Source organism: Coregonus lavaretus (assembly GCF_964263955.1).
Source record: "Coregonus lavaretus genome assembly, chromosome: 39".
In the NCBI taxonomy this organism is placed as follows: domain Eukaryota; kingdom Metazoa; phylum Chordata; class Actinopteri; order Salmoniformes; family Salmonidae; genus Coregonus; species Coregonus lavaretus.
Window position 1 is genome coordinate 8,025,676 of NC_140026.1, and position 20,027 is coordinate 8,045,702.

At 42.0% G+C, this 20,027-nt stretch overlaps 1 protein-coding gene across 1 annotated transcript in view; it reads left to right on the top strand.

Moving 5' to 3' along the window:
* Positions 1 to 12,635: 12,635 nt before the first annotated feature.
* Positions 12,636 to 20,027, top strand: part of LOC311112684 (uncharacterized protein) — a gene marked incomplete at both ends in the record, with an annotated part of 156,042 nt that continues 148,650 nt past the window's right edge. The window contains 1 exon segment of the mRNA XM_084155817.1: positions 12,636 to 12,719. Within this exon segment, the coding sequence (XP_084011943.1) occupies positions 12,636 to 12,719 (84 nt within the window).

Sequence of the window (20,027 nt, forward strand, 5' to 3'; positions counted from 1 at the left end):
ATGTTTTATATAATTCTACAAAGTCCTAGAAAAACATAGGCATATAGCCTATTTTCGTTTCCCTTACAATAAAAAAATTACAGTGTAATCCATTTGATCAACTGTATTTGTAGATTCGATTAGTAATAGAGGTATAGTAATTAATAAAGTCCATTTACAGCTTCTTTTGACAAAGTAGAAACTAAAAAGATAATAATATAACCATCCAGGTGTGCAGGTGAAATGATTTGCTATATTCCTAAACAAAAGCACCAGTGCATGAACACTTTTAAAGGATGAATTGCATAAATAAATAATAATGGTAATATATTCATGACAAGATATAAAAACAGTCATTTGTTGATTGCATCAGACACTGTAGTGTGCCTTTACGCATGAATCAATCTAGTCTTCTCTTTCTGCTTTGGGTCCACAGTCAGCACACAGCTTTGGGGCTTTGTGTGAACAAGCCCCCACAAACAAATCGGTTGCACTGCACACAGTTTTCATGGGCCTGGTTTCGTGTGCACCTGCCACAGGTGTCGCATAATCTCTCTGAAGCGGTTGCCATGTCATGGTCTCTCTGAAAAAGTCCACCCCATCCCTATCAGACCAAAATGACTCCATTTCCATGCTCTTTCCGCCGTTTGCCCCGCGGACATACAAGAGTGCAATAAAATGCTTAGAGTTCATCCATAGACATGTCCCACCTACTGTTTCATTCTCTGTGCGCATGAGCAACAGTGCAATCTCTGATGTGCTGGAACATCTGCATGTCACATAAACTCGTCACTCTTTTCTACCTAAACCCAGCCATCCCTCCCAGACTCCTGTCTCACCGTGGCAGTTGGGATCACCGTCGCAGTTGGTTCTGTTCTGGTTTTTCTGCGGCGAGGCTCAGGCATCGGAGGCAGAGGCTCAAAGTCGACATTAGAATCAGATGTGAAGACTCATCAGCGACATCGATTTCAAGCTCAATATTTGATCCTCCATCTGACTCCAACTCACCTAAATTCTGCAGCATTTGCAATGCTGTCAGTGTGTCCAATCATTTGGTTTGGCTTGCCATTGTGAACTAAACACATTGTATGTTCTACTCAGTGTCTGATTTGACTCTCCGGGGAGAAATTATATAACATTTCCAGCCTTTCATTATAAAATAATTAGACTGACCCCAAAACACCTACAATTCTTCATCAAAATTACACTATTGTTCTAAATTCAATCATCCTCTTCACCCTCCTCATCATTCAGTTCAGTGAAGTCATATGCACCATTATCAGTTTCTGTCTGGTTTAAATCGCCCATTCATCCATTGACGACAGAATAGCATATGTTGTATTTTAAGTTTGTTATGTTACTAGTTTTTGCTTAGTAGCCAGATCAATGCTGATACGCGAGTGGCCATGTGCTCATCAAGTTGGAGTCAAGGATATGTTTTGCATTATTCTAAAGACCTACTGCAACACATGGCATGCTTCGTTTCCCTTACAATAAATTTGATCAGTAATAGAGTTAAAGTATATAAAACAGTCCTGTAACAGCTTATTTTTACAAAGTCATTCTAAACGAGAATGGTATCAACCCGCAAGGCGTGTGGTCAAATTATTAACATGAGCTCCAACACTGATAAATAGGTATAAGAAACTCATCATTACACTATTGTCTTTCTAAATTACATCAACATCTTCACCCTCATCATTCAGTTAGGCCTAATTTAAATTCAATTGTGAAGTAAGGTGGAAAATGATCGCCCATTCATTCATTCATTTGTCATTCATTCAGTGAGGAGAGAGAGAGACGCATTAATGCCTGGCTGGGTACCAAAGTCCTACAGCACATTGTCTTGGCGGGGTAAGTTAGGTATAAGTGTGAAGAAAACAGGTGAAAAGGCTCTATATACTTGTGTTTGTGATTTCAAAATTCGGACAAATTAGCAGTTAAAAATACAAACATTTGGGAAAAGTCAGGGAAAGAGCAGGCCTGATTTGTTTTATTTACAAAATCAAACGTCAGTGGGCGTTAATAGCTGATTCTAAGATTAGTAATTTATCATGTATATGTTTTTGCTCTTTGTTCTTTGTTATAGAGTGGTTTATCCATACATCTCAATTTTGGTTAGAGAACTCTTTGTGTTGTTGTTTGTTTAGTGTGTTCCCAGAAGTGGTTAGATTCTATGGATTTTTCAATTACATTGAGCTGATTTCTGGCGTGCTGTTCCTTCTTTTTCCATAGTGTATTTCTGTATTGTTTTAGTGATTCACCATAGTGAAGGCGTAGGCTCAGGTTTTCTGGGTCTCTATGTTTTTGGTTGGATAGGTTTCTCAATTTCTTTCTTAGGTTTTTGCATTCTTCATCAAACCATTTGTCATTGTTGTTCATTTTCTTTGGTTTTCTGCTTGACATTTTTAGATTTCATAGGGAAGCTGAGAGGTCAAATATCCTGTTTAGGTTTTATACTGCCAAGTTTACACCTTCACTATTACAGTGAAACATTTTGTCCAGGAAGATGTCTAAAAGGGATTGAATTTGTTGTTGCCTAATTGTTTTTTGGTAGATTTCCACACTACTTTCCTTCCATCTATAGCGTATCTTAATATTATTCAGTTCCTTTGGCATTGATGCCTCATGATTGAGTATTGCTCTGTTCATGTAGACTGTGATTTTGCTGTGATCTGATCGGGGTGTCAGTGGGCTGACTGTGAACGCTCTGAGAGACTCTGGGTTGAGGTCAGTGATAAACTAGTCTACAGTACTACTGTCAAGAGATGAGCTATAGGTGTACTTACCATAGGAGTCCCCTCGAAGCCTACCATTGACTATGTACATACCCAGCGTGCGACAGAGCTGCAGGAGTTGTGACCCATTTTTGTTGGTTATGTTGTCGTAGTTGTTTCTAGGGGGGCATATGGTGGATGGAATGCTGTCACCACCAGGTATGTGTTTGTCCCCCTGTGTGCTGAGGGTGTCAGGTTCTTGTCCAGTTCTGGCATTAAGTTCGCCACAGACTAGTACATGTCCCTGGGCCTGGAAATGATGGATTTCCCCCTCCAGGATGGAGAAGCTGTCTTCATTAAAGTATGGGGATTCTAGTGGGAAGATATAGGTAGCACACAGGAGGACATTGTTCTCTATTGAGATCATTTCCTTTTGAATTTCTAGCCAAATGTAAAATGTTCCTGTTTTGATTAATTGAATAGAGTGAGTTAGGTCTGCTTTATACCAAATTAGCATACCCCCTGAGTCCCTTCCCTGTTTCACACCTGGTAGTTTGGTGGATGGGACTACCAGCTCTCTGTAACCTAGAGGGCAACCACTGGGTCCATCTCCTCTATACCATGTTTCTTGTAGGATGACAATGTCTGTATTTCTGATTTCTTTGATGAAGTCTGGGTTCCTGCTCTTTAGCCCAAAGGCAGATGACCTCAGGCCTTGGATATTCCAGGATGAGATAGTGAAGGCTTTGTGCTCCATAAAGTGTCCAATGTTGTTAGTCATGTGGTTTGGCCTCAGACCAGTAAGTGTGAGCAGAGCCTGCTGAGCATCTGGGGGGGGGGGCGCAGGTCTGGGAGTGTGTCTCGCTGCTCTGGGCGGGGAGTCTGTTGATCTGTTGCTCCTGTGTGAGGTGTTGGGGCTGCGGTTGAGGGCGATGTCCTTTAGGGTCAGGGTGAAGGTGGGCACTGCTGACTTGTATAGGTGGACTGGGTCGTAATGGCTGTACAAGTCCAGGGTGGAGTGGTGGGCTGGGTAGACATTTGCTTTTGAGGCACAGTCACGGGAAATACTTGTGTTTACCTGCTGTATGGTAGCAGGGTGGAAGTCTCTCTCTCGCTCTCTCGCTCTCTCTGTGTCTCTCTCTCAATTCAAATCAATTCAATTCAATTCAATTCAAAGAGGCTTTATTGGTATGGGAAACATATGTTTACATTGCTTTATCTTGGCCAGGTCGCAGTTGTAAATGAGAACTTGTTCTCAACTGGCTTACCTGGTTAAATAAAGGTTAAATAAATAAGTAAATAAAAATAAAGCAAGTAAAATAGATAATAAACAAAAAGTGAGAAGAAAACAACATCAACAAAAAATTATTAGAAGTTAACAGTAAACATTGCACTCAAAAAGATAAAGACTTTTCAAGTGTTATATTATCAACTATGTACTGTGTTTTAGCAATGTGCAAATAGTTGTTGTACGAATAATGGGGGAAGATAAATAAACAGGTAAATATAAATCTCTCCCTCCCTCCTTTGTTGACATTCTAAGGTTAGAACTCTGTCTGACAATCAATTCGGATCTCGGAACTCTCATCTCCCATTCCGCCAGACGGCTATACATCAGCCAGAATGTGGGAATATGAGCTTCCGATCCTTGTCCCATATCTCAGGTCCCTGGGACCACCAGGAAGACTCAGCCAATGCCCCTGTTGATACAATGCAGATCAAACAAACGTTTTCCTGCTGCTGCTTATTTTCAAATACCTAGGTTCATCTGTGATGTCATAGTGCTCTATGGCTTCTAGAATCAACACCTAAACGGAGGCGGGGTTTCCCCATAGAATTAGAATAAATCAATACATTTCTATGGCTTTCACTACGTACAGTATATCTCTCCTATCTCTCCATGACCAATGGTAACGCACAGGTTGACATTTATTCAGATGAGTCTTGTCCTGGAGGCAGAAGTGAGAGATTTCCGATAGATGGGCCAGCTGCAAAGTCAGAATTGGCTATATTGTAAAAAGTAATGAAAACAAAAATGTGCTTTTTGGTCTGAATTTAAGGTTAGGGTTAATTTTAGGATTAGGTTTAAAATGAGATTGACCACTCTGCAGAGCTGCCTCCAGAACAAGATTTATGACGAAAATTGCTAGCCTGCTGGCAACGCTGGCACGGGTTGGCATGGCACCTTGCTCACCGCATTCCACCTACAGCAAGCAATATGAGGTAACAATAAGGCTAGGAAAGGAAGGCGTGAAAGTTCTGAGACTTCACAGAATGTTTTAGTGTACGAATAATAAATACAGACAATGGTGACATACTGTCGCTGTGAGGCTAAATAAACTGAGCTATGACGATAAAATGACAGAGGGAATTTATGTTACCAATTATTGGAAAGGAGGAGTTCTTTCCATAACTCATTAAAGTGACAACTAGGGTAAGAGAAGAAATAAATTAATCTATTGTTTCTCTATCTCCTCTATCTATGGAAAACACCCCAGACATGTAAATATAAGACACTGATGGGCCAAAAGTTCTGTCAAATAATCCAGTGAGAAATAGCATTCCTCTGTCTCATTGCAGCGAGTGTATTGTGGTGGGCCATACATTCAGATAAGCAATAAATACGTTTATTTTTATTTTATTTTACCTTTATTTAACCAGGTAAGCCAGTTGAGAACAAGTTCTCATTTACAACTGCGACCTGGCCAAGATAAAGCAAAGCAGTGCGATTAAAACAACAACACAGAGTTACACATGGGGTAAAACAAAACATAAAGTCAAAAATACAACATAAAATATATATACACTGTGTGCAAATGTAGCAAGTTATGGAGGTAAGGCAATAAATAGGCCATAGTGCAAAATAATTACAATTTAGTATTAACACTGGAATGATAGATGTGCAAGAGATGATGTGCAAATAGAGATACTGGGGTGCAAATGAGCAAAATAAATAACAATATGGGGATGAGGTAGTTGGGTGGGCTAATTACAGATGGGCTGTGTACAGGTGCAGTGATCTGTAAGGTGCTCTGACAACTGATGCTTAAAGTTAGTGAGGGAGATAAGAGTCTCCAGCTTCAGAGATTTTTGCAATTCGTTCCAGTCATTGGCAGCAGAGAACTGGAAGGAATGGCGGCCAAAGGAGGTGTTGGCTTTGGGGATGACCAGTGAGATATACCTGCTGGAGCACACACTACGGATGGGTGTTGCTATGGTGACCAATGAGCTAAGATAAGGCGGGGATTTGCATAGCAGTGATTTATAGATGGCCTGGAGCCAGTGGGTTTGGCGACGAATATGTAGTGAGGACCAGCCAACAAGAGCGTACAGGTCACAGTGGTGGGTAGTATGTGGGGCTTTGGTGACAAAACGGATAGCACTGTGATAGACTACATCCAATTTGCTGAGTAGAGTGTTGGAGGCTATTTTGTAAATGACATCGCCGAAGTCAAGGATCGGTAGGATAGTCAGTTTTACGAGGGCATGTTTGGCAGCATGAGTGAAGGAGGCTTTGTTGCAAATAGGAAGCCGATTCTAGATTTAACTTTGGATTGGAGATGCTTAAATGTGAGTCTGGAAGGAGAGTTTACAGTCTAACCAGACACCTAGGTATTTGTAGTTGTCCACATACTCTAGGTCAGACCCGTCGAGAGTAGTGATTCTAGTCGGGTGGGCGGGTGCCAGCAGCATTCGATTGAAGAGCATGTATTTAGTTTTACTAGCGTTTAAGAGCAGTTGGAGGCTACGGAAGGAGTGTTGTATGGCATTGAAGCTTGTTTGGAGGTTTGTTTACACAGTGTCCAATGAAGGGCCAGATGTATACAAAATGGTGTCGTCTGCGTAGAGGTGGATCTGAGAGTCACCAGCAGCAAGAGCGACATCATTGATATACACGGACAAAAGATTAGGCCCAAGAATTGAACCCTGTGGCACCCCCATAGAGACTGCCATAGGTCCAGACAACAGGCCCTCCGATTTGACACGTTGAACTCTATCTGAGAAGTAGTTGGTGAACCAGGCGAGGCAGTCATTTGAGAAACCAAGGCTATTTAGTCTGCCAATAAGAATGTGGTGGATGACAGAGTCGAAAGCCTTGGCCAGGTCGATGAAGACGGCTGCACAGTACTGTCTATTATTGATCGCGGTTATAATATCGTTTAGGACCTTGAGCGTGGCTGAGGTGCACCCATGACCAGCTCGGAAACCGGATTGCATAGCGGAGAAGGTACGGTGGGATTTGAAATGGTCGGTGATCTGTTTGTTAACTTGGCTTTCAAAAACTTTCGAAAGGCAGGATGGATATAGGTCTGTAACAGTTTGGATCTAGAGTGTCACCCCCTTCGGGGGGGTGACCGCGGCAGCTTTCCAATCTCTGGGGATCTCAGACGTTACGAAAGAGAGGTTGAACAGGCTAGTAATTTGAGAATGTAAGGGTCCAGATTGTTTAGCCCAGATGATTTGTAGGGGTCCAGATTTTGCAGCTCTTTCAAAACATCAGCTGTCTGAATTTGTGTGAAGGAGAAGCGGGGGGGGGGGGCATGGGCAAGTTGCAGCGGAGGGTGCAGAGCTGGAGGCCGGGGTAGTGGTAGCCAGGTGGAAAGCATGGCCAGCCGTAGCAAAATGCTTGTTGAAATTCTCAATTATTGTAAATTTATCGGTGGTGATAGTGTTTCCTAGCCTCAGTGCAGTGGGCAGCTGGGAGGAGGTGCTCTTATTCTCCATGGACTTTACAGTGTCCCAAAACTTTTTGGAGTTAGTGCTACAGGATGCACATTTCTGTTTGAAAAAGCTAGCCTTTGCTTTCCTAACTGCTTGTGTATATTGGTTCCTAACTTCCCTGAAAAGTTGCATATCGCAGGGGCTATTCGATGCTAATGCAGTACGCCACAGGATGTTTTTGTGCTGGTCAAGGGCAGTCAAGTCTGAGGAGAACCAGGGGCTATATCTGTTCTTAGTTCTGTATTTTTTTAAAGTAAGTAAAAACATTACTTTCATATGTTTTAGTTTCATATACTATAAACACTATTAAACATTAGATTGATTACAGAAGATATGAGTGTTTTTACAGACCACACTTTATAATCTAACAGACAATCCAACACAAAACAGATTACAACGTAATACCAACACAGATATTAATGCTATCGCTAATATTTACAATACATATTCAGATAGAGATGTACAAATCCAGTTAGAGTAGCTTAGATGCTAACGCTAATATTTACAATACATATTGATATAGAGAGTAGCACTTTCAGTTAGCATAGCTTACACAGCAGGCTAACTGCACCTGGTAGTCACTGGGAAAGTATGTATGAGCCTCTCCAGAATAGCTAAGACATACCAAGAGAGTATTTGGCCTTAGACACAGATCTAGGATCAGCTTAACCCCAGTAAATCCTAGTCTTAAAGCATTAGGGGAGGGTAACGCCAAACTGGCCATAAATCAGTGTCTAAGGGCCTACTTTAACCTGTTCTAAGAAGGCGATAACCACGGCTGTTCAAACTAGCCTCTCACTTATCCCTAATCACACAAAACAAACAAACAAACACACACACACACACACACACTCGCCTCTCCTCTCACTTCTCTTCAATCTCCTAGATGAAAGAGACAGCCCCACTCAAGGCTAGGGGTTAGGGTTACACCACTGATAAGTAGTCTATGGTAATAACACCTTTGTAGTACTCTAAACCTGGCCCTAAGGATGGAGAGAAGGAGGAGGGTGGGATGGAGGGGTGGAGGTGGATTGGTGGAGGGATAGGGTGGGATGGAGGGGTGGAGGTGGATTGGTGGAGGGATAGGGTGTGATGGAGGGGTGGAGGTGGATTGGTGGAGGGATAGGGTGGGATGGAGGAGTGGAGGTGGATTGGTGGAGGGATAGGGTGGGTTGGAGAGATTGAGAAGTGGAGGGGTGGGAGGGGTTATTGGATAGAAAGATGTAGTAACGGAGGGGTGGGGGTTTGAGACAATTAGGACTCCGAATGTGATGCATATATAAACTTTGGGGATCTGTTTTTCAGTCAAGCTCAGTCTTACCCCGGGACATGACGGTATAAGGAGAGAGCTGTGGAACATGTTCTATGGAGGGTTTCTAAGATTTCCTCCTTAATGCAAAGGGTGTAATTGTTGCTCTTTTGTAGCACACACACAACAGGGTGTAATTGTTAATAATAACTACGCTAAACATCATACAGTTCACAACAGCTTTTTCCTACTGTACGGTCTGTCAGCATAATGGTAATAGGGATGATGTTTCACAAGATTCACATGTAATAATCTGGGGCCATAGAGTCTCAGAGTAGGAGTGCTGATCTAGGATCATATCCCCCCTGTATCCATGTGATCTTATTCATTGTGATCTAAAAGCCAAAACTGATCCTAAATCAGGGGGCAGTTCATACTGTACTGTCTGTGAGCATAACACATAAGGGTTCCCATGGTAATAGGGATGATGTTTCTAATGATGACCAGGCTTTAAACGGGACTGTCAGCTGGGAGAGAACATTGGAGTCTTAGGCTGCGTCCCAAATCGCACCCTATTTCCTTTCATGTGCACTACTTTTGACCAGGGTCCATTGGGCACAAGCCCTTATTATGATGAGTCAGGAGTTTTTCCTGGTTAAGTCACTTGGTCAGGAACAAGGCATGCTGACGGGAGTGTTTGTGTTTCATTTTCTGTTGTGTGCTGAGATCTCTGCCCACGGCTACTGGCTATCTTGCCAAAGAACACCTTGTATTAATTGACTGTATCCCGCCACCCTGCCATGGAACACCTTACATTACCCCAGTCAGTGTATCCCGCTGCCCTGTCAGCCAGGATCTATTTATAACAAATGGATGTTCCGCCTGGAGAGGTGGGAGCTCTGCTTCATCTCCTATTTTACACAGAGGCCAGGGGAGGGGTGGTGGGAGAAAGGACAGTGTGTGTGTTTGTTCGACAGCCAGCCTTGTTGACATACTGATGGATTCCTCAGCTTCGAGGTCCCCTCTCTCTCTCTCTCTCTCTCTCTCTCTCTCTCTCTCTCCCCATCACAGGTGACCTGATTTGCTCTAGTTGAGTCAGTGTTGAGATCTCCATTGAGCACTCTTTCCCTTTACCAGTCTGACTCTCAGATGTATATTTAATTGCAGATGTTAACACTAGGCTTTATTCAGACAATACTAGGTGTAACCACAGTCTACAATGTGATCCTTCATAGACTACAGATAGACGGGACTGCAGACTGTACTGGAAATCCCTGACTCACCACAGACGTGTGTACACAGTATCAGCTGCATTCAATGTTTGCGTGTGTGAGATATCCCCATCCAAAAATCGAATCAAATGTACTTGTCACATGAGCCGAATATATTGGGTGTAGACTTTACCATGAAATGCTTGCTTACGAACCTTCCCTAATAACGCAGTTTAAAAATAATAATACAAAGAAAAATAAAATACACAAGAATGGAGCTATATACAGGGAGTACCAGTACCAGATCAATATGGATCTATGTACAGGGAGTACCAGTACCAGATCAATGTGGAGCTATATACAGGGAGTACCAGTACCAGATCAATATGGAGCTATGTACAGGGAGTACCAGTACCAGATCAATATGGAGCTATGTACAGGGAGTACCAGTACCAGATCAATATGGAGCTATATACAGGGAGTACCAGTACCAGATCAATATGGAGCTATGTACAACCACATAAAATTTGCATCCAAGCCGAACTGAAATATTATCAGAAATATGTTGGGTAGTTTTTACAGCTTTTAATTTCCTTAAAACCGGTCCAACTGGAAATGTTGCACGGAAAATCATTCCTTTTTTTATTGTTGAGTGATTGCATGTTCTCCCCGGTCCCTAAACGTCTTTTGCTGCGCTGCTTTACCGATGTCAATTAGATTGAAGCATTCATTTATGACATTACTCTGGTGAGCAAGGGTTTATTTAGTATTCTAGGGCAGAATTAATGACAGAAGAGAAGTTGCATGTATCTAATTATAGACAAGTTGACTAACAAATATCCTACCAAAATGGCGGAAATTATAAGAGGAAACATAGGCAGACTCTAAAAGGCCTGTCAAAATATTTGTTACGCCATGTCTAACTGTACAGCAAATCTCTATATGTGTGGTTTAGGGTCGGGTGCGGGCATCAGATGTTCACTTCAGCACATATAGTCGGGCGGTTGTGGATGGGTTATTCGAAATTGCGGACGGGTGCGGATGAACAAACAGCATCACTAGCCTGCAGCATGGGTAGTCAGACTTACTAATGTCAAGGACCACACTTCAGGTCCTCCTAAACCCTTTATCATAGGAACAACAGTTTTAAAAAAAAAGGCTGTTAAAAACGTTGTTAAAACATCTTTTAACACAGTTTATGTGTTTACATGTAGGTACATCTAAAACAGCATTTGAATTAACTGAGTTACAACCATAGCAACATAATTACTAGTGAATAGGGAAAAACAGAGTTACCTACAGACTATTAGAGCACAGAGACTTTGATGGCACAAAGTTAAATACACCCTGAACACTGAATAGAGGGGGATAGAGAGGGGAGAATGGGGGGGCAAACCGAGAGCAAGAGAGAGAGAGGAAAGAGGAAAGAGAGAGAGAGGAAAGAGAGAGAGAGAGAGAGAGATCTAAGTAAGACAAAAATAATGGTGTTCCAAAAAAAGTCAAGTTGCCAGGACAACAAATACAAATTCCATCTAGTCACCTTTGCGCTAGAGCACACAAAAAACGATACCTACCTCAGCCTAAACATCAACATTACAGGTAACTTCCACAAGGCTGTGAACGATCTAAGAGACAAGGCAAGAAGGGCCTTCTATGCCATCAAAAGGAACATAACACAAGACATCCCAATTAGGATCTGGCTAAAAATACTTCTATCAGTTAAATAACCAATTGCCCTCTATGGTTGTGAGGTCTGGGTCCACTCACCAACCAAGAATTCACAAAATGGGACAAACACTCAATTAAGACTGCATGCAGAATTCTGCAAAAATATACTTTGCGTGCATTGCAAAACCCCAAACAATGCATGCAGAGCAGAATTAGGACTATACCCGCTAGTTATCAAAATCCAAAAAATAGCTGTTAAATTCTACAACCACCTAAAAGGAAGCGATTCCCACACATTCCATCACAAAGCCCTCACCTACAGAGAGATTAACCTAGAGAAGAGTCCCCTCAGCCAGCTGGTTCTGGGGCTCTGTTCACAAACACAAACAGACCCCACAGAGCCCCAGGACAGCAACACAATTAGACCCAACCAAATCATGAGAAAGCAAAAAGATAACTATTTGAAACACTGGAAAGAATCAACCAAAAAAACAGAGCAAATTGGAATGCTATCTGGCTCTAAACAGAGAGTACAGTGGGGGAAAAAAGTATTTAGTCAGCCACCAATTGTGCAAGTTCTCCCACTTAAAAAGATGAGAGAGGCCTGTAATTTTCATCATAGGTACACGTCAACTATGACAGACAAAATGAGAGAAAAAAATCCAGAAAATCACATTGTAGGATTTTTAATGAATTTATTTGCAAATTATGGTGGAAAATAAGTATTTGGTCAATAACAAAAGTTTCTCAATACTTTGTTATATACCCTTTGTTGGCAAAGATACAGGTCAAACTTTTTCTGTAAGTCTTCACAAGGTTTTCACACTTATTTTCCACCATAATTTGCAAATAAATTCATAAAAAATCCTACAATGTGATTTTCTGGAGAAAAAAAATCTCATTTTGTCTGTCATAGTTGACGTGTACCTATGATGAAAATTGCAGGCCTCTCTCATCTTTTTAAGTGGGAGAACTTGCACAATTGGTGGCTGACTAAATACTTTTTTCCCCCACTGTATTTCCCACAGATCACACAGACCCACAAAGAATTTGAAAACAAATCAAGCATTGATAAACTCAGAGCAGGCCATGAGAGACAGAGACACCACCATCAAACACCTGACAGAGAAGTTCACCCTGATGGAGATAGAACTGGTGCTGCTCAGGGAAAAGGTGAGCAAACAGCAGCCAGATAGCAACACCTTAAAGGCCCCACAGCACAGAGAGAGACGATAAGGGCCTCACAGCACAGCTGAGTGACATGCAGCAGGAGAGAGAGAGAGAGAGAGAGCGAGAGAGCCACAACAGACAATTGGCTGACCTTACAACAGAGGTGAGAGAGCTTCAGAGAGAGACCAGGAGAGCTCTAAGACTGAGATGGCTATACTGAGGTCTCTCCAGCTCAACCCGCAATCCTCACCACCAACTCACAAGTCAGCACCCCATCCACATCAACCCCAGCACAGTCCAAGACAAGAGTATTGCTGAGGCTCAGTTCATAACCCCTACCAACCCACCAAAGTCTCAGGACAGCTCTCAGAAAATATAGCCCAATCAAATCACCACAAAGCAAAATAAAAATATATAACTTATTGGAAAGACACCACAACAAAACTTCAATGCTATTTGGTTCTAAACAGACGATCTGACCACTGTGACTGATAGAAAACTGAGGAAAACACTAACTATGCACAGTCTCAGTGAGCACAGCCTGACCATAGAGACTGGTCGTCACATACAAACCTGGCTGCCCAGAGAGGACAGGCTGGGCTCATTCTGCCCCCAGGGAGAGATAGAGACAGATGTATTTTCTGTCAAACTGTGACAGATATTCTGACATATGAAATACCTTCTTCCTCAAAATTATAAAACAATACGAAGAATTAGAAAACCTAAATGATGAAGACAAATTTAAATACATACTTGGTGAAAAACCAAAATGGAGTGCAATACTTTTGAGAAGGGCCCATAGGGGATCTGGTCCAAAGTAGTACACTATATAAGGAATAGGAGGCTCCCATATACTCTCTGCATGCAAACTGGTCACTGAGACATGATACAGTGTCTTCAGAAAGTATTTACACCCCTTGACTTTTTCCACATTTTGTTGTGTTACAGCCTGAATTTAAAATTGATCAAATTTAGATTTTTTTGGTCACAAAATACCCCATAATTTTAAAGTGGAATTATGTTTTACATGTATTGATTTGACAAATTAATTAAAAATAAAAAGCTGAAATGTATAAGTATTCAACCCCTTTGTTATGGCAAGCCTAAATAAGGTTAGCAGTAATAATGTGCTTAAGAAGTCACATAATATCTTGCATGAACTATCTTGCATGGAATAATAGTGTTTAACCATATTTTTGAATGACTACCTCATCTCTGTACCCCACACATTAAATTATCTGTAAGGTCCCTGAATCTGTGTTTGAAGTTCACTGCTTGACTGAATCACAAAGACCAGGGATTTTTTCCAAAGCATCGCATAGAATGGCACATACAGTATTGGTAGATGGGTATAAAAAAAATCAGACATTGAATATCCCTTTGAGCATGGTGAAGTTATTGATTACACTTTGGATGGTGTATCAATACACCCAGTCACTATAAAGATACAGGCGTCCATCCTAATTCAGTTGCCGGAGAGGAAGGAAACCGCTCAGGGATTTCACGTGTGGCCAATGGTGTCTTTAAAACAGTTACATAGTTTAATGGCTGTGAAAGGAGAAAACTGAGGGTGGATCAACAACATTGTAGTTACGGTACTCCACAATACTAACCTAATTGACAAAGTGAAAAGAAGGAAGCCTGTACAGAATATTCCAAAACATGCATCCTCTTTGCAACAAGGCACTAAAGTAATACTGCAAAAAAATATATATATCCTGAATACAAAGTGTTTTGTTTGGGGCAAATCCAATACAACACTGTACTCAGTACCACTCTCCATATTTTCAAGCATGGTGGTGGCTGCATCATGTTATGGTTATGGCTGTAATCGTTAAGGACTGGGGAGTTTTTCAGGATAAAAAAAAAACGTAATGGAGCTAAGCACAGGCAAAATCCTAGAGAACAACCTGGTTCAGTCTGCTTTCCACCAGACACTGGGAGATTAATTCACCTTTCATCAGGACAATAACATAAAACACAACGCCAAATCTACAATGGAGTTGCTTACCAAGAAGATAGTGGATGTTCCTGACTGGCCGAGTTACAGTTTTGACTTAAATATGCTTGAAAATCTATGGCAAGACCAGAAAATTGTTGTCTAGCAATAATCAACAACCAATTTGACAGAGCTTGAAGAATTTTGAAAATAATAATGGCTAAATGTTGTACAATCCAGGTGTGGAAATCTCTTAGAGACTTACCCAGAAAGATACACAGCTGTAATCGCTGCCAAAGATGATTCTAACATGTATTGACTGATGGGGTTGAATACTTATGTAATCATGATATATTAGTGTTTTATTTTTCATAAATGTTTTACAAATGTTAGAATTGTTCTTCCACTTTGACATTACAGAGTATTTTGTGTCGATCGTTAAGGCACTGTATGTAGCAGGGTTAGCGCTTCTAGCTAGCTAGCCCAAGCGAAATACATGAGGTCTCTATGGTAAACTGAGAAATGCTACGTAGAGGAGTTAGCACTTCCAGATACCTTTAGACAAATTATTCAATGCATAGACACATATAGAGAGTGTAACCAGTGGCTAGCTATGTGGCATGAGAGCAATGGTGAAACAGATATTTCTGAATCACTTTGGCCACTGTGTATCAGTGTATGTTCTAGCCACTTGAATGTAAAGTGTTGACCGACCTGGTTCCACAATCAGTTGGCATGTTAAGAAAACGTATTTTAGTCCTACTAGACAGACACAGAGATGGAGACGGAGACGGACACGGAGACAGAGACAAACACACACAGACTCACACACACACACAGACACAGACAGACAGAAACATAGAGACACAGGCACACACACACACACACACGGCTGTCTGAGAAAAACATGGGATGAGTAGCAGTAAACTATATACCATCCCTCGATCTATACCTAGAATATTTGTAATAGGAGCACATGTCATGATCTGGAATGGCACCGTGTGTCGCTCTGTGTGTCGCTCTGTGTGTCGCTCTGTGTGTGTGTGTCGCTCTGTGTGTGTGTGTCTACCTTTTACCGTGTCATACATGTTTAATAAAATCATAAAATCTGGACTTTCTAATGTTAGCACACATCCACCTGTCTAGAAATGGCAGCGATATTTGGATTTTATAACTAGAAGAGATGGAGTAAAAAGCATATTTTATAACTTTCATTCGACTCAAAGGACGATATCAGATCTGTGAGTCCAGATATAACTCAGACAATATGACATCACAGTGGAGGAAGGCTGAGGGATGTATAGTCCTAGAAATGTACTGCATAGAACAGACAGATTGTTCTACATCAGGGGTATTCAACTCTTACCCTACGAGGTCCGGAGCCTGCTGGTTTTCTATTCTACCTGATAATTAATTGCACCCACCTGCTGTCCCAGGTATAAATCAGTCCCTGATTAGAGGGGAACAATGAAAAAACACAGTGGAACTGGCTTCAAGGTCCAGAGTTGAGTTTGAGGGTTCTATGGTATGGTGTGGAGTAGAGGATCTGGACAGGTTTAGGTGATACGTTTCTATCTGCAATGATCTGAACATGGGAGGGAATTTATCAACTTTCACACTGACGGTGTAAACATCTGCATGTGTGTGTGTGTACCACAACTTTCCACTAACCCTAGATCTGACCCATCCTCCACACCTCCTCCCATCCTCCACTCATCCCACTCTTTCCTCTCCTCTTTTCTCTGTCTTTTCTCACAGACCTGACCAGGTGTGCTACTCTGACACCGGGGTCAAAGGTCTTGAATCAAAGCCGCCCATAAAGCCGGGAATTGTGGGAGGTCACTAAGACAGACGGATGATGGGACTCAGGAAGTGGATGGCTCTCCAAACCAGGTGTGTGTCACTCAGGTAAAGTGAGTACCTGTGTGTGTGTGTGTGTGTGTGTGTGTGTGTGTGTCTGTGTGTGTGTGTGTGTGTGTGTGTGTGTGTGTGTGTGTGTGTGTGTGTGTGTGTGTGTGTGTGTGTGTGTGTGTGTGTGTGTGTGTGTGTGTGTGTGTGTGTGTGTGTGTGTGTGTGTGTGTGTGTCTGTGTGTGTGTCTGTGTGTGTGTGTGTGTGTGTTCCTTTATAGACCGAACAGGCACCTGGTTTTGATTCCACCATGTTAGGACTGTTTGTCACATTCAATCTGCAGATGTACTGTATTTCTTCCACTATGTCTATTAGAATAAAGGCTAAGCCAGCAGGCAAAACCTACCAGCTCTCACAGTCTAACGTCAGAATTCATCCATGTTTCTCAAATGTCAAATTTCGAAGTTGTTCCAAATGTCAAATTTCGAAGTGTTTAAGGTTAACCTGAGTTCAGAAAATGTCAGGTAAACAAACAAAAAGAATGAGCACATAATCTTTCCCCCTGATTTGTGTTCAGGGTTCTGTCATCCCTCTCTCTATCCATCACTTCTGGTTGTTATCTCGCTCTCACAGGAGGTTGGTTACACCTTAAATTATAGAGGACAGGCTCGTGGTAATGACTGGAGCGGAATTAGTGGAATGGTATCAAATACATCAACACACATGGTTTTTGTGTTTGATGCCATTCCATTTGCTCTGTTCCGGACATTATTATTAGCCGTTCTCCCCTCAGCAGCCTCCACAGCTTGCTTTCTCTCTCTATCTCCATCTCTATCTCTCATGGGAGTGTGTACAGTTGAGACAGATTAGATGGAGATGAGTTGAGGGCCAAGGTGTGTATGAAGGACAGCTCTTGGCCCCTACTCGGCATACTCCTACACACACACACACACACACACAGCCAACACACACTCACCTAGCCAACACACAAACACGCATACACACACAGCCAACACACACTCACCTAGCCAACACACAAACACGCATACACACACAGCCAACACGTGAGCGGGGAGGGCGAGAACACCTGGAGATTCTCAAGGGGTTGTCTTGTCATTCAATAGTTATAATGACCGCTGATACACTGATTGTGTGTTCTTTTAATGTTTCTGTATGTATTCATGTGACTGATGAAGCAGCTGTGTGTGTGAGGCCCCTCTCTCTATATGGACGGGGGGCGACTTCGCTGAAACACGGAATTTGTGTGCAGTTTGTACAGTACGTGTGGCATTTGTCCCCTGTAGGCAAGGGGACAGGGTCAGGAACCTTTAAGGGCCTCACACATCGCACCGAACGCGGATCTATCGAGGATTTATCGCGCTGTGTTTTAGATACCACAAATTTCTCTCTCTCTCTCTACCTCTCTACCTCTCTACCGCTCTGAATTCCTCTGTAATTACCCTCTAACTCTTAGTTCTGAGAACAGCTGTTGAAATTAACTTAATTGCCTGAATTCCTTCTCTGACACGCACACAATCATACACACACACCCTAAAAGAAGACCTTGGAAGTAGTCAACCACTCAGCCTTGTTAAAATACTCCAAACCATGACGAAGAAAGATTTTAATTCACTCTCCGTGATTCCATACTGCCAGTGCCAGCCCATAGACAGTATAGCTAGCTAATGTTAGCATATTTGCTAGCTAGCACAACATAGCCAGCTAGATAGCTAGCTAGCGAAGGACACTGCAATAACTCCACAGCTAACACAGGCAGCTGTTTCATGGAAACAAACTAATCCATTGTGATTTAATTATAATGTCAATATCAGCTAGTGGATAGCTAGCTTGGAGGAAGTATGTAGGGTTGTGTGCATTGCGTCTGTGCACTTACAGCAACTTGCAAAAGTATTCATCCCCCTTGGCGTTTTTCCTATTTTGTTGCATTACAACCTGTAATTTAAATGGATTTTTTATTTGAATTTCATGTAATGGACATACACAAAATAGTCCAAATTGTTGAAGTGAAATGAAAAAAATAACTTGTTTCAGAAAATTCTAAAAAATAAATAACGGAAAAGTGGTGCGTGCATATGTATGAAGCCCCTAAATAAGATCTGGTGCAACTAATTACCTTCAGAAGTAACATAATTAGTTAAATAAAGTCCACCTGTGTGCAATCTAAATGTCACATGATCTGTCACACATGATCTCAGTATATATACACCTGTTCTGAAAGGCCCCAGAGTCTGCAACACCACTAAGTAAGGGGCACTACCAAGCAAGCAGCACCATGAAGACCAAGGAGCTCTCCAAACAGGTCAGGGACAAAGTTGTGGAGAAGTACAGATCAGGGTTGGGTTATAAAATAATTTCAGAAACTTAGAACATCACACGGAGCACCATTAAATCCATTATTAAAAAATTGAAAGAATATGGCACCACAACAAACCTGCCAAGAGAGGGCCGCCCACCAAAACTCACGGACCAAACATAACCCTGAAAGAGCTGCAAAGCTCCACAGCGGAGATTGGAGTATCTGTCCATAGGACCACTTTAAGCCGTACACTCCCCAGAGCTGACCTTTACGGAAGAGTGGCTAGAAAAAAAGCCATTGCTTAAAGAAAAAATAAGCAAAAACGTCTGGTGTTCACCAAAAGGTATGTGGGACACTCCCCAAACATATGGAAGAATGGTCAGATGAGACTAAAATTGAGCTTTTTGGCCATCAAGGAAAATGCTATGTTTGGCGTGAACCCAACACCTCTCATCACCCCGAGAACACCATCCCCACAGTGAAGCATGGTGGTGGCAGCATCATGCTGTGGGGATGTTTTTCATCAGCAGGGACTGGGAAACTGGTCAGAATTGAAGGAATGAAGGATGGCGCTAAATACAGAGAAATTCTTAATAATAATAATAATATGTCATTTAGGGGGAGTCAAGGGGGGGGGGTGAATAGTTATGCAGGCTCAAGTTCTCTTTTTGGTTGTCTAATTTCTTGTTTGTTTCACAAAAAAATATATTTTGCATCTTCAAAGTGGTAGGCATGTTGTGTAAATCAAATTATACAAACCCCCAAAAAATCCATTTTAATTCCAGGTTTTAAGGCAACAAAATAGGAAAAATGCCAATGGGGGTGAATACTTTCGCAAGCCACTGTAGCTAGTTAACATCCCATAGCCTACATTGCATATGAAGTGTGACTGGCTCATCCGTGGATGTACGGAGAAAATGATATATTTTTCATTGGTTCGTGCTCTCTGATTGGCATAAAGTCAAGTTGTTGGCCACTGACGAGCAGGGATTCTACAAGGGACGGCAAGCAGCAGGTAACGCTGCGGCAGTCTATCAGCAGTGAGATTCTCTGTGTGTTTCATGCTTAACACACACTGTACACCCCTCCTAAATCAGACCAGACCAGATAGAGGAGAGGAGAGAGGGATGGAGGGAGGGAGGGTGTGTGACAGGAGTGAGAGAGAGATGAGAGAGATGAGTGAGAGAGAGATGAGAGAGAGAGAGA